The sequence below is a fragment of the Anas acuta genome, chromosome 2, assembly GCF_963932015.1.
Source record: "Anas acuta chromosome 2, bAnaAcu1.1, whole genome shotgun sequence".
Classification (NCBI taxonomy): Eukaryota; Metazoa; Chordata; class Aves; order Anseriformes; family Anatidae; genus Anas; species Anas acuta.
Genome location: NC_088980.1, coordinates 103187837 through 103208854, shown reverse-complemented (window position 1 = coordinate 103208854; position 21018 = coordinate 103187837). Strand labels below are relative to the sequence as shown.

General features: G+C 38.1%; 1 protein-coding gene across 3 annotated transcripts; it reads left to right on the top strand.

Moving 5' to 3' along the window:
- Positions 1 to 15775: 15775 nt before the first annotated feature.
- MC5R (melanocortin 5 receptor) lies at positions 15776 to 20417 on the top strand. 3 transcript variants are annotated; one of them, XM_068671416.1, is made up of 3 exons: positions 15776 to 15905; positions 15989 to 16093; positions 16957 to 20417. In XM_068671416.1, the coding sequence occupies exons 2-3, from the start codon at positions 16005 to 16007 to the stop codon at positions 18014 to 18016; spliced, it is 1149 nt and encodes a 382-aa protein (XP_068527517.1). In that variant the 5' UTR covers positions 15776 to 15905; positions 15989 to 16004; the 3' UTR covers positions 18017 to 20417. The 3 variants fall into 3 exon arrangements, with proteins under 3 accessions (XP_068527517.1, XP_068527518.1, XP_068527516.1); XM_068671417.1 differs by having other exon boundaries at positions 15865 to 15905; positions 15989 to 16101; XM_068671415.1 differs by lacking the exon at positions 15776 to 15905 and having other exon boundaries at positions 15912 to 16093.
- Positions 20418 to 21018: the final 601 nt, after the last annotated feature.

The following is a 21018-nucleotide window of genomic DNA, read 5'->3' as shown; positions in this document are numbered from 1 at the left end:
TGTTGCCCCTCCACTTAGAATGAATAGTTACAGAGAATGCAGAGGAGTTGTAATTTTTTTTTTAAATTTATTATTTATTTTTTAATAGTGTGTGTTTATTACTTCCATGCTAAGACTACACTTGAGAATTGGGTTACCTCAGCTGCCAGCCTTGCAATGAGAGCTACATTGTCTTATAGATTCTTTACATCTCTCAGCTGATACAGCACAAGCTAGCTGACCTGTGATTTTGCCTTATTTCTGAGGAAGTCCAAAATTATACCATACAGAGGCATAAAGAGCATTGCAGAGGGATAGTTGAAACCATCATCATGATCTTTGGTGATGATGTAGAAAATCAATTCTTCCCTGTAAAAAGATAAAATACATTAACTGGACTTCAGCCTGAGTTTTTGGAAGTAAGCTGGTAGTCGAACAATCCCAGAAAGCTCTTTTTCCTTTTTTATTATTTATTTATTTATTTATTTATTTATTTATTTATTTATTTTTAATTCAGAGGGAGGAACAGCTCTTCCAAGACAAGTCTATCACTGCCAGAATCCTTACGTTGAACAAGTCCTTTTTATTCACAAAACAAGGCTGAGAATGTCCTGTTTCCTCAACAAGGGTAGGAATAATCAAATAATGATTGCTTCCTTCAGTCTTAAATATCTTCCAAGCCAGTACTTTAATAGAAAGCTCCTTTTTTTGGTTTCTTTTCAGGTATTTTTGCATATTTGGTTGTTCCCTCTATGTTCTGTTTTTGTGTTTCTCTTTCAGAGGAGTCATGCAACTGCAATCCAGATTTGTCTGAGTATCATATCATCACAGGCAAACTCTCTTTGAATTTAACTTAGATTTTAACAAACCACATTTAACTGGTCCCTTGTTTAATGTAAATGAAAAACACTTGCTTTGAGGCAATGCCCACCTACCAAGAGATTTCTTTCCAACATTGCACGAGAGTTCTCTAAGTCTATGGCTATTTGCTCAATTCTAGTAAAAAAAAAAAAAAAAAAAAAAAAAAAAAAAAGGCCTGCCATGGACAAGGTAAAGGTTGCTGTCTTTGCCTCTTCATGTAATATATTTTAGTCCCTGAATTAACAAATGATAAAATATAACTATTTTGATTTTTCTTAAATATAGAAAAACAGAGTTTGGTTGTACAATTATGCAGTAGTATTAAAGCATTATAATACATATTCTAGACTTAATGGTATTGTACTTGAAAAATATCTTATGTGATAAGTATTCTAAATAATTTTACTACAATCCCTTTCCTTCATACACTGAATTTTGTGTGCATTAGCTTACTGTTCATTAGAAAAGAGTTAACTTCATCACCCAGTGGGTTTACAATCAGCATACGTGCCAAAAATTATAGATGAAGAGCACAAATATTAATTTGTAAAAACAGTACAGTCCAAGTCTATAGGAATTTGAGAGAAATCAAATATGGATATTACTTGTAGTGGGCCTGGCTGGGATGGAGTTAATTTTCTTCATAGCATTCCATATCGCGCTGTGCTTTGCATGTGCAACTAAAGAGTGATGATAACACTCCAGCTTCTTGGTGTCTGATCGGTGTGTGCACAGCACCAAGGCTTTTCCTCCAAGCCTCTCCTTCCCCCAAAGGCCAGGAGGCTGGGGTTGGCCAAGAGGTGGGGAGGGAACGCAGCTGGGACAGCTGGCTCCAGCTGACCATACCATATGATGCCGTGGTCAGCAATAAAAGCTGAGGGAAAGGACAAAGACATGGGGATATTGATGACTATGGCTTTTGTCTTCCCAAATAGCTGTTACACATGCTGGGGCCCTGCTTTCCTGGAACTGGGTGGGTATCTGGTTGCTTATGGTAAGTATTAAATGAATTCCTTGTTTTGCTTTGATTACATGTATAGATTTTGCTTGCCTTATCAAACTGCCTTTGTCTTGTTCCATGACTCTTTGCATATTCCTTCTATATTCTCCCCATATTGTGGGAGAGGGGAGTGAGCAAGCAGTGTGGGTGTTTGGTTGCTGGCCAGGGTCAAGCCATCACAGTACAACAAAGCTGAATTTTAAAAGATTATTGATTTTTAGAAATTATGTTTTAAGGCACCTTATTGGAAACAATATGAAAAGGTCTGATTTTGCAAAGGTGACCTGTTCAGCAGTCTTTGAAAATCAGGACACTTGCAAGACAGCATGCAAAGTCTTTCTTAAAATATCCTGGGCATAATAGCACATGTGTAAATCTGCTAAACTGATTTGTGTGCACTGGTATTTAAATGCCAACGCACACCACATAACAAAAGTAACATGGTAGTAAGATGGAGAAGTTTTAGGGTCTAAAGATGTTCCTCTTGATGCCAAAATAAGTATTTACAGGGCAAGACTGATAATCATGGTTACCTTTATGTTATGGATTTGTTCTCCATCTACTGTGTCACAATACAGAGTGATCTTTTGTAACTTCTGCAGTCTTGCCTTTTCTCAAACGCGTGTAATCATTACAGTGGTCTACTTTATCACAGATACACAGCATGATTTTGTGCCTTCTTGAGACCCAATTAAACACTTGCACTGAATATTAAAGATTCTGCTTATCACTACATTGATTTAAGTTTCAAAATTTGATGGCTGTGTCATTAGTATAACCAAGTGACAGAGTGAGAGTACAGCATGATTGTATTTCTTGCTTCTGTGCAGGCAATTAACAGTGGATGGGAAAGGTGCTGATTACTGTGGCCAGTTTCAATGCATAACCTAGTTGTTTGCTTTTGCTAAGCTGGATCAGTGCAGGAGGTCTTTACAGAAAATATTGCAGAAAATATTTGTTTTGAATTTTATAATATAAAAAGATGAGGAAGAAAATCTGTATTACCACCATTACATCAGAATAATGACCTGTTATTGAAGAGAATATCTGATTTTACACTTCCATGCGTTAATGGTGCCCACACATACTCAATTATATCAAACTTTGAAACATCAGTAAGTCTTTGAGTAATTATCTGCAATGGACAGTCAAGGCAACTTCCAATATTCAGTGGGGAAAAGAGTGCTGTGCTGTAGTGACCTTTAACAATAGCAAAGGGAAGAAAAAGAAGGACAGTTGAAGAGGGATGAATTTTTGGATGTTTCTCTCACACTTGAAAATCACAGCTGCCTGTTTGGTATGGCATTCAGCTCCCAACTGTATGAATCTGTTCCTTGAATTTTTCAGAATTTCCTAATCTGTGGTCAAAGTGCCCTCGAAGAGAAAAAGTCATATTAGAAAACAAATTGTTTTGAACAACTTGTGGCCAAATTTAACACTATGTGCTTAAAAGATTAGGTAGGGAGCGCTTTTCATAAGCTGGAGGCTGGAAGTTTCATTAAAGCTGAGTCCTGTTGATATTCTGGGAGTTCCCAAAGCTTTCTCTGAAATCAGTCAGTATTTCTGTGTGTGAGGGTAGATCACTGTGACTTCTTTACCAGTATCAGTTGAACTAGATGTGCTATAAACTCGTAATTCACGGTAAATGCGGTAAGGAAAAGTATGGCTATCTTGCACTATTCTTCAAAGTTTCTCTGAAAATCTTCTAAAGTATTTGACTTCACTTTAATGGTAAAATCCCCAAATCTTTAAAAGAAGGCCAATTACTCTTGTATACCTAAATATGATAGTTTATCTCTGTCCAAAAGCCAAGGGCAGAGTTTTGTCTGATGGGAAGCCTAGAATTAGGGAAATGTTCTCAGTGTATTCACCTTGTTGCTAGGAAAAAAGCTCACTCCACGTGGATCAAGCAGAGGGCATAGGCTTCCCAAATGCTAGTTGAAAAAGAGATCATTTATGAAGTACCTTTTTAATTTGGGTCAATATCTTTCACTGTGATGAAGAAAATGAAATCTGAACTGAGAAGCAGCTGCATAAAAAAATTCAACCGTAAAACAAGGCATGCTGTGGACTTGGAGGGGATCATGCTATGACCCAAGCTTGTGTATGGAGCAAGTCACAAGTGTGTGGGTATACACTGGAGGAAACTGGGGAGGAAAGCAGTTCTTATTGGAAGGGCTCAGGAAACACATGATTTGAAAACCCAACCGCCATGTCTTTAAGGATTATCTGCATTAGAGGATTATTCTGAAAGGAGGTAAGGAGTTGATTTAAATCACTAGTTATGCCAGCATAGATTATTCCTTAGAGGCCTTTATTCTGTAGTTGGATTCATCAACTGAAGAGTTACAATATAATATCTAAGGTGTTAAGGACATCAGAAGAAATGACAGACAATATCTGATATATCAGCAATCGGAGGCTAGTGTGAAAAGCTGTTGTCTTTAAATCCAGAATCCTAACTTTCAAATAAGAGGTAATTTTTAAAATTATTATTATTATTTTTTCCCCCAGATGCATCTGTGTACTGTATCATAATAGTTTTTTTTTCCCCATGGCTTTTTCCCCGCTGCTCTGGGACCTCAGACCAGTACTCATTTGCCAGCCCACCACACTGGGAAATGGTACAGCTCTCACCGCACCTCTGCTCTGCCATGTTCTTGAGCAGGCACTGAGCTGGAAATCCACTCCTGCTGAGCTTCAGCTCCTCCATGTTTCTATCACAGTGTCCCAGTCTCACATGAATCACCTGAGAAGCACTTTAAAGAAGTATGCACCCTCCAAGACGGGTAAGTAGGTAGGGAAACTTGCACGGCTGCCCTGGTCCTGTGCATCCCCACTTAACTGCATGTTTTAAGTCTTCACACTTCCTGCTGGAGGAGCTGGAGGTTTTGGTCCCCATGGTACCCTGTGGTAGTAGAAAAGCCTGTGGAATTTCCTTCTGCCTAAATAACATTTCATCCCATAGACTGAACTCTGGTCCTTGGGCCAAAAAATGATCTTCAGATGTTGTTTGTCTGATGTCTGTTATCTGACTGTCGTCCACACAACTGAAGCTATACCAATACTCTAGTACAATATCCGCCTTTTAATAAAAGCAAATTTGCCATTCTCTTTTGAATTAAAAACTTTAAAATGAGTCTGAAACAAATAAAGACTGTCCTATGCATCCTTTTCAAAGCTATGCAAGGGAGACATATAGGGTAGAGAGCTTGAAATCCAATTTTTTTTTTAATGCATGGATTGTTCTTTGTTGTCAATAGCAATATTTCCCCCCCCCCCCCCCCCCCCAAACAAATCAAATACAGTTAGTACTGAAAGAAAAAGATACACACACTGTTGATTTCAGGTGAAAATGCCAGTCTTTTTTTTTTTTTTTTCTTCAAAAAAGAAAAAGGATGGGGTATTTTAATTGAGATTTCAACATCAAACCTAAAAAGTTTCTGTACCCTTTAACAAGCTCAGAGAGCACCTTGCTGACACAGTTCTCCTGGCTTTTTTTTTCACACAGCAAATAGCAACATGCTGAACGAATATGCTATTTCTCCTCTATGTGCTTGTGTGTGAGCATTTAAATGCAAATACTCAGTTTCACTCAGAACTTCCCTCGACACAGCAGCTGTTTTGCATTAATGCCACCAGTTACATGAAAGCAGTACAACTTCCTGCTGGAGGTTTATTTGTGCAGTTATTGATGGAAAAAAAGCAAGTGTTATATACAGGAACGTCTCTAACCATGCAAATGCAACCAGGCATGCAGCCAAAACTATCCTAGTAAAGACGTCTCACCTCTAACTGATGTTTCTTCTCTAAACTAGATGAGAAAAGTTATTGGAGTTATATATTTATTTATTTTTCTCTTATAGTTGTGTGCATTTCCATCCTTCAAAGGCAGAGCTGCAAAAGGATAATGATACACAGGCATATTATTTATAGCTTGCTGTTCCTGGTCTTGCTCCTGCCCTGCAAACATCAGTCACTTTGAGGGTGAAGCCCTGTATCAATTATAGGAAGGGAAACTGGAGCTTGTCTTTTAACCATTGCACCCTGTCTGACATTTTTCTTATTGAGGTTGCACTGAACTTATGAATTCTGTAGGTGAAATAAATATAGCACCAGGCTGAATCTAAGCCCTGTAATTAAGCCCAGTCTTCAGTGGTGTGTTAAAAGAGGTGCCTACCATTTCCTGGACAACCTTGGTGCCCAGACCTTCAGGGCAGCACTGCCTCCATTGCAGGCCCACTCAGAGGCAGAGGCTTCAACCCCAAACCTCCCAATTTCCCGCACAATATTCCTTGCTCTTCTGACTATGGGACTCCAGTCAAAGATGCTCTTTTGTTGAAGCTACACCAAAGCCATGCATCTTAATAGCAGCTGTTCATTAGGACCCTCATGTGAGAGATGAGAAGATGGTGTTTTTGACCTTGTTCTCTGGACAAAGTGTTTTATCTTTGTTGGATTAGAAACATCAATATGTTTCTTCCTCTTCCTCTTCCTTCTTCCTTCCTTCTTCCTCTTGAATAAGTATGCAGTCTTTCAGGCAGCTGAAAGCTGTGATTAGGTCTGGGCCAGAAGAGGAGAAATAAACAGGTGTCATAACTGTGCTGCTCATGGAGGCCACCTCATCCCCTTCATCTACTTACTAACTCACTCAGAGTTCAGATTTTTTTTCTGAGTTAGCTTACCCCCTTGTTAATTGTGCTGTGCTTCAGTAAACATGGAAACCATTTGCTATGCATCTGTATTTCTCTTAAGAGATTTAGTTTGTTAGCAAACACACATCAACAAGCAAGGTCAGTTTTATTTATTTTATTTGCATGTGAAAATTATTTAAGCTAGCAGAACAGTTTTGGTTTCTGTGGTTTGGCTTAGATTTCCCTTAGCACCTTTGCTGGCTGCAAGTTTCTGTCCCCCACTGGCCATTTTCCCCTCCTACTTGCATTAAATATATCTGTATGTAGACCATAGACCAGAGCCCAAACTTAGCAGAAAAATAGCCATCCATCCTTTTAAGAGACTACTTTCTTAAAACTCAGAACTGTTCCCTGATCCAGTTTATTATATGACTTCCGTGAATTCCTGCTATCATAGCTGGTGTGGAGGTCAGACCGGCAAGTGAGGGCTGCTTAAGGGATAATAGCTGTGGAAGTAAATGGATTTCCAGTCATGGCACACTGTGTGTATGCTTGATTCATGGTTTCATTTTCTAGTGTTCATGTGTGTATATAATTAGTAGCGTATAACAGTAGTAGTAGCAATATTATAATATTATAATAGTGTATAATTTTCAGATAACCAAACCCAGCCAAACAACCAAAAAGCTCCACAACCAACCTCCAGACCCCAACCTTGCAATACATCTTCGTAACTCCAGGCCGGAAAACATACAGGGTTTCTAAACTGTGTGCCTGGAGTTAGCCTTTTAAATTGGTACTTATAAAACACCCTGAATGTCCTAAGTTTTGAAGGTAATTATCATTCTCTTGCTAATGGAAATCTATTCTGGAATGTCTTTTGGAAAAAGCAATTCAATGATTGCTGAGGATGACCTCAATAAACACAAATAATCAAAGGTGAAGAATAAAATTAAAAAATGAGCTGAAAGGATAGAAGAAAAAAACTTTAGACAGGGCTAAAATATTAAGATCTAATATATTTTGGTTTTATTGGCTGTCTGTTTAATGGACGCATATTCATTTAGAAGTTGTTTTTTTATCTCAACTGCGAATAGCTGTCAGCTTGCAATATTGAAATGGGCAAGGACCCTGACTGTAAGGGCTGTGGTTTGGCAGGGCAGTAAAGTTAGTGATCTGATCCTCTGTTAGAAATGTAACTGTGATATAAATCTCGGATGCAATTCAAACTCTTTCAGCTGGTTTGAATTAGTTCAAACAATTTTAATGGGTTAGATTAATACTGGCATATTTTATGGAAGTACTTGAATTGCCCATCTACTCTATTCTAACTCTATTTCGGATCAGGTATTGACCATCCTATTGCAGGCCAAAAGCTCTGAAGTGTGTGCTAAATCTAGCACAAACTTTCAAATTATCACTTCCACTGAATAAGCTGTCCCAAATTTTTTATTGCTGCATTCTCTACTTCACAGGAGCAGGTCTTCATAAGAAATTCCCATGGCCTTCCTGACACTTTAAAAGCTCACTATATTAATCTCAAAATAATGTAAGAAGATGAAAAGAAGCATCTAGTTACTGAGAATTGTACTGTCTTGTAAGAAGACTCTAATGAAGATGAAGAGATGGCATTTTCATTAGTTGATTAATTTATCTCTCACATTAACAATTCTATAATAATATTAAACTTTCATTTGCCTTTGTATTTTAATCAATTGTTGTATTATTTATAACTGTGAAGCGCTGCAATTTTCCCCTAGTCTTGTTTAGTCTCCTGAGAATAGACTCTTATAAATCTGAAAAAGGAAAATGAAAAAGGAAAGTATGGCTTACTTTTATTTTATTATTTTCACTGCTATTGTCACTGCAGTTCATTTTAACTCTCACCACTGAAAATGGTATTGTTTGCAAACCATAAATTAACTGAAACTACTGAATGAGATGACCCATTTTCTCTAGTTTGTTTCTTGCTATGTGTTCAGACAAAGCTCCAAATGTCCTACAGTGAATTCAGGTTGTGTTGGGAAATATACTTTGTGTTTCCTGTTTTTCAGAAGTGATATTATCATTGAACTTGATAATGTTGATACCAGAACTGAATACTAATTCTATTACTAAAATTAAGACGTGTGGTAACAAAGTATGTTTATTTCTCATTTTCTGGAAATTAGGCTTCTTTTATTTCATCCTATTCTTTGAATAAGTGCCAGTGAACTTGCCCTGCCTGCAAATTTATTCTATGGAAAAAATCAGAAAGCAGCAATTTATTTATATTTGCATATAGATAAGCTGACTACTGTGATATACTATTCCCTGAAGCCAAAGTTATTTTTTTTTTTTTTTACTCCTTTGTGTGTTTGCAAGTAGGTATTCAGACCTTGGTTGCTCCCCCTTGGCTTTCAGGAAACCTATGAGCTAGTCATTGACTCGCCTGGATGCACCAACAAAAATACATTTGGGTTTGTGAATCAGAGCCACTCTCTTTAGCTCTGTAACATTACTGATGTTTATGGAGTTGTGCTAATGAACACAGTACTTGATGTTTAAACCTCTGGAATAACATAGGTGATGGCTCTCCATGTCCATGGGTGAATACAAGGAGTTCAAAAGTAGTCACTAGAACTAGAGGGCCATGGGGTTTTTGTGGTATCGAATTGCTAGTCCATCAATGAGTCTAATATGAACTTACACGGAGAAACAGCTTCTGTCTTGGTGTTGTTCTGCTCTAAGATCTACACAGCTGCATCTTCTTTCCTGACTGCCCACTCTGTTTCTTGAAGTATTTGAACTTTCCATCTGTCACCCCTGGAGACCATGAAGGGTGGCAACTCAAAACTGATCGTTGGGAAAAATTTAGTTAGATTTTTCCTTAAGTTAAAGGTTCATTCCTTTACTTTATTTATTTATTTATTTATTTATTTAGAAGATGTTGAAGCATCTGTCTTTCATCCTCTAAATGGAAATATTTCACTCCTAGCTTTCAGCTAGCCATAGACTGCTTTCTTCTTTTATTTAGTATAAGGTGCATTTCATGCATTCAGAATCTTTAATAAGCACAAAGCTCACTTTTTCAAAGACGCAGCTTTTCACCAGTCTGCGATGTTTATCCATCACTGACCTCCATAGTGCAGTAGTTGAGAAGCTCAGTGAGAGAAGGTAAGAAAGATTGTAGATATCAAGCAATTTCTTCTTTTATTTAGCAACAATTAGAGATGGCATGCAGCAATGTAATTCAATTGAGAAACTGTGGCATAGTACAGCCTAACTCTTGCAGAAATTGATTTTCCAACTGATCCAATAGCAACTGATTTCTCAGAGACAGAAATCTGCCATCCCTTTTAGCTTGAAGGATTAACCCATGCAATAGGCTTTCTTATCTATTTTCATTAGAACCAGAGCTTGAACTAGAGGTTGTAATCTTTTTCAAATCATACTGTTCTTTTGCTTTTTCATTTTTTTTTTTTCAAATAAAAATGACATATTTTTTCTTTTTCCCTCATGTTTCAAAACCTGCCAAAAATAAATTCTCTTCTGGGCTTTTATAGCCAGGCAATATGTAAGCCCAAAAAGCCACAGAGTTGCTGCTCACCTAACCATTATGACAAGAATTTTCTCAGGTTCTTCTTCACTCTTAATACTGGCTTAGACACTAAATACAGTGGGGCACATGGTACTTGCTGTTTGGCATTCTAAATGCCATGAATTTGGAGGGCTTATGAGTCACTTGATTTTTGTATGTCACTGAACTGGGGCTAAGCTTGCTGGGGGGACAATGCTTTAGTGTCAACTGATTTAGCTTTTCACCTACAAGTGTATTCAGTTGTGCTACTTCTTTATGGAAGACAGTATTCTAGCTTCAAACACAATACTTGTCTTCTTTCCTTTCTCCAAATCAGTTTGTTTCTGGCTAATGTAATTTTTTTTATTTTTTTTATTTTTTAATTTTGATATCTTTGGTTTCAGCCACAACAAATCTCAATAGTTTTACTCCTTAGCATGTGAATGCTAGGAAAAATAATTCCTACTCCTGAAATAGTTTTTTTTTTTTTTTTTTTTTGTTTTGTTTTTGTTTTTTGTTTTTGTTTTTTGTTTTTCTTGCAGGATACAGTGGTTAAAAAATATCCTGCCATTAACAAATATACTGTATATTACAAGCCTGCTTTATAGGAAAGCTCAGAAAAAGTAGTGCAATAAAGGCTTGAAAGAAAATAATTGAGTTCAGAGCTAAATGGTTATGATTTAATTCTCATTTACATTGCATTTATACACCTCATTTAATAGGAAATAACTGCATTAGACATTAGAAATACCTCTAAAAATACTTCAAGGGAGAGAAATGTTGATATTACTGTCATAGCATTCTTGAAAATTGCTGAAAAATTGGCTAGCATGTGTATTTACATTTAGTCATCATATGTATTGAATCAGAGACATTTGCAGTTGCCAAGATAAGAACTCCATGCACACATTGCTTCACATGAAATTTTGCATGTGTAGCAATATCTCTTGTTGGATACAGTGATTTCATAATTGCTCACGCTGTCTATATCCTCTTGAAGCTGCCCTTTAGCTGCTTTTTCATCTTTCAAAACCCATGTTCGGCTTAAATGCCAAAAACTGACTATGAGGAAAGCACTGGGAAGAGAAACTGAGCACTCAGCTCAAACCAAGCAACTAGTCCAGGACAGGGAGAACAGAGCTCCCAGGGTTCATAAACACCCAGAAATTATTATTTTCACTCATTATGAGAGATAAGTGGGATAATTTTTATACTCAAAAGGACATGAAGGAGACATCAAGGGAAAGCTGATTTTTTTATTTTATTTTTTATTTTTATTTTCCCCTCAGTTTGTTCACTATTGAATTACCCCTCCTTTCTGTCAAAAAATGTTTCTAGCACTGATCATCTGTGACTTTTTAAAGCCTGTAGCTAGCATTGCTGTTATGATCTAGCAGGCTTGTACTGCTGACCCATGCTCTAACAAAATATTAGGGGATGATTCATTGCTGGAAATGGCTCTCCTTAGAAAGCACATAAAATTGATGGTTACTGAACTTCTTATTACCCTTTTACAGTTTAGGGAGCTAGTTTAGATTACAAGGATATGTCTTTCTAAAGTGCCTTTTACACTGCATGGCATTTTTCTCAGCTTTCTCTTCTGGTGTGCGAAGCACTGCTGACAGGTACTGAGAGTGGCCAGAGATTATCTGAGGCTGGTTTGGTGCACTCCAATGAAAAAGACAATGGTGAGAAGTGTCAGTGCAGTCATATGAAGTGTGATTGATCCTTCCCTTTTCCAGGGCATAGCTTGCATGATATTTTGATGTCTCTTTCAGTCTTGCTTTCCTGTGATTCTTCCCACAAATGACATTTCAGTGTTGATTTGAAAACTAATGCCACGGTGTAAAAACATATACTTACTGTAACAGTGCTTACTGCAAAGCATAACTTTTAGTCTTTCAGCTATACCCTGCGCAGGAGATGGGATTGAACTACAAAGGGTCTACCATCACTTCATCCACTGTTTTTTTATTTTAAAGCAGGAAGGATTGATGGATTTTATTTTTGGACTGGATTAATTGCCTGTCTTTATTAAAGGCTAAATGCCGTTGCTTTGGTAATACTTGAGGAGGTAACAGTAAGGACCTTGATGGGGCTCAGCCAATGCTTCTCAGAGCAGAGGTCAAGAGAAATAGTTGTTTTCGTCTGAGCTGTTAGAGAACACTTGTTATATTATAATATATCCACATGCAGAGAAGGCCACGATCTTCACTTTTGCCCTGGCTCCGTGGATTATCTCTTAGAGCAGAGAGCAGTCTGAGAGGATACTCTGTGGTTCTGAAATGTGCTAATGACAGCACAGGCAAGGAATAGACAGAAGAGAGATCTTGTAAACAGGCCAAGAGCACAAATCTAAAGCTATGTTATGAAGGACAAATATATTTTCATTGAACCAATAAAAATAGCTACAGAAGGACACTGGAATTAAATTGCTTTGATGTATTAGCACCAGACAAGTTGGGTAGATTTGTACTGGCTTCAGTAAAACTCTACTCTGAGCCCATTAGGATCAGCACAGATTAATAGCAGAATTCATCTGAGTGTAATAAACTCTTCTCACAGAAAATTCTTTGGGGGCATGTTGTACTGTTGGCCTGAGTGTTAGGTTAGAGGTTGGACTCGATGATCTTGAGGTCTCTTCCAACCTAGAGATTCTGTGATTCTGTGATTCTGTGGCCTCATTTATGCATTCATTGATAAAATCAGTATCTTGCCATCATGAAGGCAGTGTGCAATTTCACTTTTGCCCTTTGCAGAAACTCATTCAAATGTCAGGTGGGAAGGGTCATCCCTGATATGGGGTCATATACATGAATTCAATGAGAAAACAAATGAGTGATACAGACAGGTGTCCTGGTTGCTGTTCTATTTTGAAGAGAAGTTGGGGCTGAGTCCAGCTTTCTCAGAGCCCAGGTCTTAAACAACTGGGTCAGGCCCATCTGGTCAGGTTCACCTCCTGGTCCCTTTCAGCCAGAACCCTGGCCCGAGGGATGTTGCTCCAGGCTTCCCCCAGATCTGCAGGCCCAAGTGCCTCCACCTCAGCATGCAGCTGCTCCCTGCCTCTTTCCCTTTGTGGAAAGAGAACACTGTTTTGGGGACAGCAGAAGGGTTTCAGTGTGTTCCTCTGTGTGTGCTCAAGGGATCAGCACAGCCCAATAACTGTGAGTTGGTGCAGCCCAATAGCTACACAATGACAGTGATGCACGAATGACTGTCCGCACTGGCAGTCCAGGCATGTTCTTTGTGGTCCTGGAAAACACTGAGTGCCGACCTGCCTGCAGAGACAGAAAATTTAATTAATGGAAGAAACAAGAGAGCTAAATACCAGAATCATGAACACCTGAAAGACTAAGCTAGTCAGTCCGGAACGCTGCAGCTGGATGTTTGCAGTTCATTCATGGGAAACCTTGGGAGAATCCAAAAATCTGTCGCTGTGCCTCTTTACTTTCAATCCATATAACTCACCTGCATGCCTCCCTCCACCAGCTGCTAACTGGGTGCCCTTGCAGCTCAAAGTGTTACGCTTATAGCTGTTTGCTGCTGCAATATTACGATAAAACAAATTAAAATTAGAAATATGAGTAAAGTATTTCTTCATTTCATCCTCTACCATAACCAAACTATGCCTACATCACTGTCCCAGTTTCCAGGCAGGTCATTTAGTCTGTTCACTTTGTAAACAGGAGAATTTCTTTATTTAGCATTGCCGCTTATACCCGGGTTCTGGCCTTCAGTGTCTGGTCTGTGGCAGAAGAATCCAAAGGCTGATTCATAATGTATATATGAGAGACCAGGCATTGTGCTGAGGAATAGCAACCAAACCATCCAGTCTGGTGCATGATTTATTTCTGGTAATAATCCAGTCTGCTCTGAGTGCTGAAGGTACAGAGAGAACTATTGTGAAGACAGCTAAGCTGAGCCACAAAGAACTTTATTAAACTGAATGTACAGAGGAATTTGTAAATGGGAAGATGAACTGAATTTAGAGAGAGTGCAATAAAACAAAAATTAGGATACTAGGATGGAAAAAAAATAAGTGGAAAGAGCACTGCGTCTGCACAATCGTTGGTAGATATAGGAATTGAGAAAGAAGTAAAATTTTATTTGTAAGTATATGATTTCCAAGGTCTGCAATGGGAAAATAAGAAACTATGGGAATGATAACAAATGATAACTAAGATATCTAAAGATAACCTACAAGAACCAAAACATCCTGTGCATTGAAGGACAGAAAGAGAACTGGAGGTGAACATCCTCTATTCTTTTCTTTGGGGCATAGCAATGAGCTATGAGCTCAGATTTGTCACATGGAGAAATTAGATGCAGCAGAGAGTGTTGCTGTTTACTTGCTGCCATTATCTGCTCAGATCTAACAGCTGCACTTGAGCATAGTTTGCTGCCTCTATTTTATGATAACCTAAATTCTCTTTGCTTCAGTAGGGAGAAGGGGCATGCAAAGTTCATCTCCTGACTGTAACCGCATAGTGCTAGAGGAACCTTTTTACTCAAATGAATCAAAATGTTTTTTGCTATCTCTTCTGGTGCAGGGACTATTCATACATAAGAACCTTTCACACAACGGCCCAAGTCTTTGAGTGTCCTTAGTGTGAAGCTGGCAGTAACAATAAAGGAAGCTTCTATGGAATATAATAATTAGACACACAGACTTAGCTGCATTCTAACTATAAATTCTATTTATACGTCCTCTGAAAACTCAAAAATGGCACAGCATACGGCAATAAAATTTGTGTTTTCTGGTGGTGATTCATAAAGAGAAATACTGTAAGTTAAAAATAGGTATTTGAAGTTGTTATATAGAACAGAAAAAAAATAATAAATCTAACCACCTGATTTATGGAAAGGTGGCAATTGGAGAAACAGAGAGTTTTTATCTCAAGTTAACTTTAAACCTTGCATGGTATTTGACTGGCTAGTTAGTGGATAACATAAAGGGTATTTGACAGTGTTTGTAGGATGTGTGCTTTGGATTTTTCTGCATGCAGAAGCAGAGCCCCTTTGCAAAAGAAAAGACTGGCACTAATTTTGCCATCTTTTGGGTGAAGCCCAAAATGAGTATGGACTGCCTGACTGCTAGACCCACAGAGGGGCTCCAGATACTGCAATGCTGATAATTGAATTTCTCTGTGAATCCTGGGGGAGTTCACATCCATCTCATGGAGCCCTGGTTCCCAGCACAGTAGTGTGTACTCCTCCTCAACTGCATCAAAATCACGATTCTAGCAAGGGGGCCAGGATGTAGTTGTTTATTTTTTCTATTTCTTTTTTTTTTTTTTTTTTTCCTTTGGTTTTGTTTTGTTTCATAGAAATTACTTTGCTTATCTCTTCTGTTAATGGTGTGGCAGGGTTGACTGCATGTTCTCTTCTGAGCTTTGTGAGGGTGTGCTTCTTATTCTTATAAAATTTAACTGTGGATATAAGAAAAATGTTTATAAGAATAATAACCCTTCCACTTTAATAATGGTTTTCTACTCTTACATCTTCCAGAATATGAAGTTACTGTTGGCAAGAACTAGCAAAAGCAGAGAAAACAACAACAGAAAAAACCCACTCACATAAGAGATGCTTTTGGAAAGAAGCATGCCTAAAGCGTTTTCCTCTTTACTATCATTTTCCGTAAAGGATATACTAGAAAGCAAGAATTTTAAAAAGCTCACCCTCAATTTTAGATCAGAATCATTGTCGAGTTAAAAATAAAGACACTTGAAAACCACTAGATGGTGGTAAAAACCCAAGCCTTTGCTAACAAAATCTGTGAAAAGAGAAGTTCAGCAGGGCAAAGGGGAGGAGGAGCCACAGCCTGAGTACTGAAGTCATTATTGCTCGGAGACTATAAAAAGGCAGTTGCACAGTAAGTAATTTATACATGGTCAGCCTTGACTCTATGGATATACTCATTCCTTTTCTTCTATAATGTCATCTGTTCCCACCAAGGAGTCCCCAGCCCCAGATGTCGGGTGAAGAGGGGACGAAACTTCTGCTCTCTGGAGGAAAGGTTGCGGGTGATGAAGAGGAAGAGCAGCTGAAGGAGCAGCTCTGGTAAATAGGTACAGTTAATTCTTGATTACAAATAAAAAGTCATTTTTAAAAACTGAAAATGATTTAGCTTGAGAAGCTTTGAATTTTACTTGCAACAAGTCACTGACAATCAGCTTTAAGTGTGCCCCTTATTAAGAATCTGATGGCTTACAGCTTGCTTTGAATATTCTCATTACCAAAAGAGCATTGAATAAAATGCTTACACTCTGGAATAGAAAACATATTTCTATGACAGAATTTCCCCCTACAAATTCTATAATCTCACTCTATCCTGGAATGTATGGATTTGCCTTGGTTAGTGGTTTAATACTATGCTCCTAAAATGAGCATGTCGGTATTGCACAGACAAGCTGTTTATAACACAGATCATGCAAACTTAAAAAGTACAAAGGTCAGGAAGCATGTATTTTTATTTTATTTATTTATTTATTTATTTTTACTGGAAATGTTCAATTCTTTATTGTGGCAGCAATTCAACTTCTATATATTATATTCAAGTGAGCAGGTTCTGCTCAACCTAACACTCTGTTCTCCTACGTTTCAGGGTTCTGAGAACTCAAGCTCTGAAAACTGTTGTTTTGTGTTCAGCAGAATTTCCAGGATATTGTGCTCACTTCTGGGAGACCAAATAGGATAAACAAAAATGTTGAAGAGTGCACGAATCTCTTCATTATTTTGTGGTTTTAATTTCCCAGTAAGGATGAGTAGAAAAACTCTGAGGCATTTGGAGGTTAATTTAGAATCAGTAGAGGAATATGGTGTGGAAGAGGCAGGATGTGTACAAGCCACATTACATAGAAATGGTTGATATTTGTTTTGTCAACTTCTGCCTGTTCTCGTCATGCTGTATTTTTTTTTGGCAGGGTCTTTTGCCTTTTGGAAAATGCATTTACCACACTCCTTGGCAAGTCCCTCAGAGAGAACAGAACGTGTTTGCTTCCAGAGATGAACACGTCCTCTCAACTGTATGTTTCTGAACTAAACCTGAGTGCCTTTGGCAGCAACTTTACCGTGCCTACTGTCAAGAGCAAGTCATCACCATGTGAGCAAGTGGTCATTGCAGCTGAGGTGTTCCTCACTCTGGGCATTGTAAGCCTCCTTGAAAATATCTTAGTGATATGTGCAATAGTTAAGAACAAGAACTTGCATTCACCCATGTATTTTTTTGTTTGCAGTTTAGCAGTGGCTGACATGCTGGTTAGTGTGTCTAATGCATGGGAGACCATAACAATATACTTAATAAACAATAGGCATATTATTATGGAAGATACCTTTGTCCGTCATATAGACAATGTCTTTGATTCAATGATCTGCATATCTGTAGTGGCTTCCATGTGCAGTTTGCTGGCTATAGCAATAGACAGATACATCACTATCTTCTATGCCCTGCGTTACCACAACATCATGACAGTGAAAAGATCAGGGCTTATCATTGCATGTATCTGGACCTTTTGCACGGGCTGTGGCATTATCTTCATTCTTTATTATGAATCAACTTATGTTATAATTTGTCTCATCACTATGTTTTTTACCATGTTGTTTCTCATGGTCTCACTGTATATCCATATGTTCCTTCTGGCTCGTACTCATGTGAAGAAAATAGCTGCTTTGCCTGGGTACAACTCTGTCCATCAAAGAACCAGTATGAAGGGAGCCATCACTCTGACTATGCTTCTTGGCATCTTCATCGTTTGCTGGGCTCCATTCTTCCTCCACCTCATCCTGATGATCTCCTGCCCTCAAAACCTCTACTGTGTTTGCTTCATGTCTCACTTCAACATGTACCTCATTCTCATTATGTGCAACTCAGTGATTGATCCCTTGATCTATGCCTTTCGTAGCCAGGAAATGAGGAAGACCTTCAAAGAGATCATTTGCTGCTATAGCCTGAGAATGGCCTGTAGATTATCAAACAAATATTAGCAAAACAAAACAAAACCAGGGAAGAGAACTGAATTGCAACATTGTGCTGCACCCTGTTATTCTGCTAAAAGGCCTATGGAATAGCTTCCTCTATCCAGCTGTAATGATTTATGTGGCAATCAGAATTATTATTTTTTTAAATGTGATTTGACCTTTCTTGCCCTCCATGAACCTCTCACACTGGTGGTAGGAGCTACTCTGTGCATCTACATCAAGGGGAGAAAGAATATTTTGAACCTCATTTACCCTACTGAAGACTCTGGATCTTATAAGAGGATCGCACAGGGAAAGCCTTATTTTTCTTTCTACCAAATGTGATGTGTGATCTACCATGTAAATGAGCCCATCATCTTCTCAGTATGTGTTTCTTTCAATATTCTTTGTCTCTCTATATACAGCATGACTTATTTTGATGACCAGAATTAACACTTTTTTATTTTTTTTTTGGGGGGGGGGGATATTTTCTTCCAAAGTCATAAAATGGGAGTAGTTCCAATTATCAAGGCTCACATGCCTCACTCAACACAGTTATGATCAATAAATATGCATGTATCAGCAGTCTTATATTGTAGTCATGGCTGTTACTGTCATAAAATGTGTATTATGTAAGAGAAAATTGTTCCCACAAGATTTCCCAGGATGCACATGGTGTGTTGTCATATCTGACTCTATGTGTTCTTATCACTGTGTCTGTGGGAAGATGTACCATAGCCTGATTTTTAGCCTGAATACGAAGACTAAGATGATTCCAGTTTGTTTTGCTCATTCACCAGGGCTGGGAAAGCAAAGGGCACACAGCCTCTAACTTGAAATATGCTTTTGTAGAGAAAGAATGACTGAACGAGTGGCTGCGTTTGTATAGACCTTAGAAAAGCATTTCAGCTTGGAGTAGCTTTTGTTATTGGAGGAAGCTGTGCTGTAGATAGCATTTTTCAAGCTGGGGGAGACAAATCAAGTTTGATGATCAGGAGGGATAGTAGGCATTGACAAAACAGGGATCTTGGCATGTGCAGCTATAACATGGAGTACTAACTTTTGCTCCCCAGACAAACTGTTTTTGTCTTTGCTGAGAGGATTCAGAGGTGAAACCCCTCATGCATTTTGTGTGAGCAGTTCACATCTAGTCATGCTCTCATAAGCATGCTGTTCTGCAACAGCTGTGTGATGTGCAAAATATTGGATTTGTCACAGATAAAGGAAGTGCAACTGTGGCATTGATTTCTTAGTGCTAATGGATACATATATTGCACTGAGACATGTGCAAGGTAAATATTTCAAGTAGAGAAATGCCCTCCTGACTAGCTATCACAAAACAGCTTGAAAAAATGAATGATTTCTTTCAAAATGCTGGAAGAATAATCCTGATCTAAGGGTACGCTAAGTCTTGTTGTCAATAGAAGGACTATGGTTGACTCAATGGACCTTAGATTATCTTTCTAAGGTAAGAAATTCTCATCAGGTGTTATAAACGTATTTTTTTATCATAAGGGTTGTCGAACATGGGAATGGGTACCCAGTGGTTGCATAATATGGAGATACTCAGAACTTTACTGGACACAGCTCTGAGCAACCCAGTCTAACTCTAGTTTTGAACTTGGCCCTGCTTTGAGTGATTTGGATCAGATGACCTTCCCAGACCCCTTCTGATCTGAGATATTTTATGGTTCTATGAAACAGCTTGTGTATTATGACAATTTTTTTTTTTTCTTTTTTCCCCCCAACTTAATCTCCTGTGTAAGAACTATGAAATATTGTCACACATTTAAAAAGATAACATACTCTGTGTTTTTATTTGCTTTGGAGGTCTCTGGCAGGATAAGTAGGGCACCTCTTTACCATCAGAGTTGTACGTTTTGTCTGCTGCAGCTTGAAATATGTACTGCCTACAGCTTGCACATACCTCCCTCTGAAATGAGTGGAATATTATTCTCAGTGGAGACACTTTATTATGTTGACTGTCAATATAATGGTTATATCAGTGCACTTGGTGCTGGATTCTTCCTTCAGTTTTATATAAAAATGGGATTTCAGAGGTACGTCTGTTGTTGGTAGTAAGAATCTTGCCTTGCTTCAGTCCACCTCTTAACCATATCCATAAATGGGACTTGGAAATGGTCTCCTGCTACTATAAATGTAAATATCAAAAATGAGACAACTCAACTGCATAGCAAAAGGGAACAGCTGACATTGTAAATAAATCATTAAATCTTCACTGGTTATTACAAATAAGACATTCTTGTACATAACTGTAAATCAACAAATAGGAAGCCAAAACTGTAATGGCTTTGGGTATTTTCTTGAACTGTACATTACTTTTTTTTTTTTTTGGTGTTGGAAATTTATTTGATGTAAAAACACAGACATATGAAGAAATTATTAAACTGGATTGTTGGAAAACTCACTATTATTGGTTATTCATTGTTAACAGATCTGCTACATTTTGTAGTTTATTCACAGAAGGGATATTGCATTCTAGGCTTTCACTTCTCAATTTAAACAAGTGCCTTGCTAAAAAAAACACATTCTGAAAGAGTACAGGCTCATATATGTGGTTACTCTCATTATATATGTGGTTACACTCATACCTATGTTCCTGTAGGTGTCAGCATCGTTTCCCCAGTATAAGCTTTCCAGGTGGGAACCATGCGAGTGTAAGGGGTAAATGAAAGCATTTTCAAGAACAGGCTAGTTCCTGAAAAATACTGTTTACAGTATAGGAACGTATATCAAACACATGTGAGGCCATGACATATTTTAATTGGTTTCTTTCTCCAGCTTAACTAGAGAATGAAAGCAATGTTTAGCATGCTTTCACTTCTTGGAAAACACTAAGCATTCTGATATACTGGGAGAAGCAAGCACAGTTTAAGTATGAAATTTGCTGTCAGAAGACAGACATGAAAAAAATTAGCTGCTGGGCTGTTGTTGCACATGTTCCTACAGATAATGGTACTGCTCTTCTTATGCTGCCAGGTATTTATGGTTTGTTATCAGTCACTGGA

Bases quoted from the DNA above. Each gene is read 5' to 3' on its own strand.
- MC5R (XM_068671416.1), top strand. From the start codon at position 16,005: ATGTCGGGTGAAGAGGGGACGAAACTTCTGCTCTCTGGAGGAAAGGTT. The intron at 16,094-16,956 runs GTAAATAGGTAC...TTTTTTTGGCAG, and splicing joins CAGCTGAAGGAGCAGCTCTG to GGTCTTTTGCCTTTTGGAAA.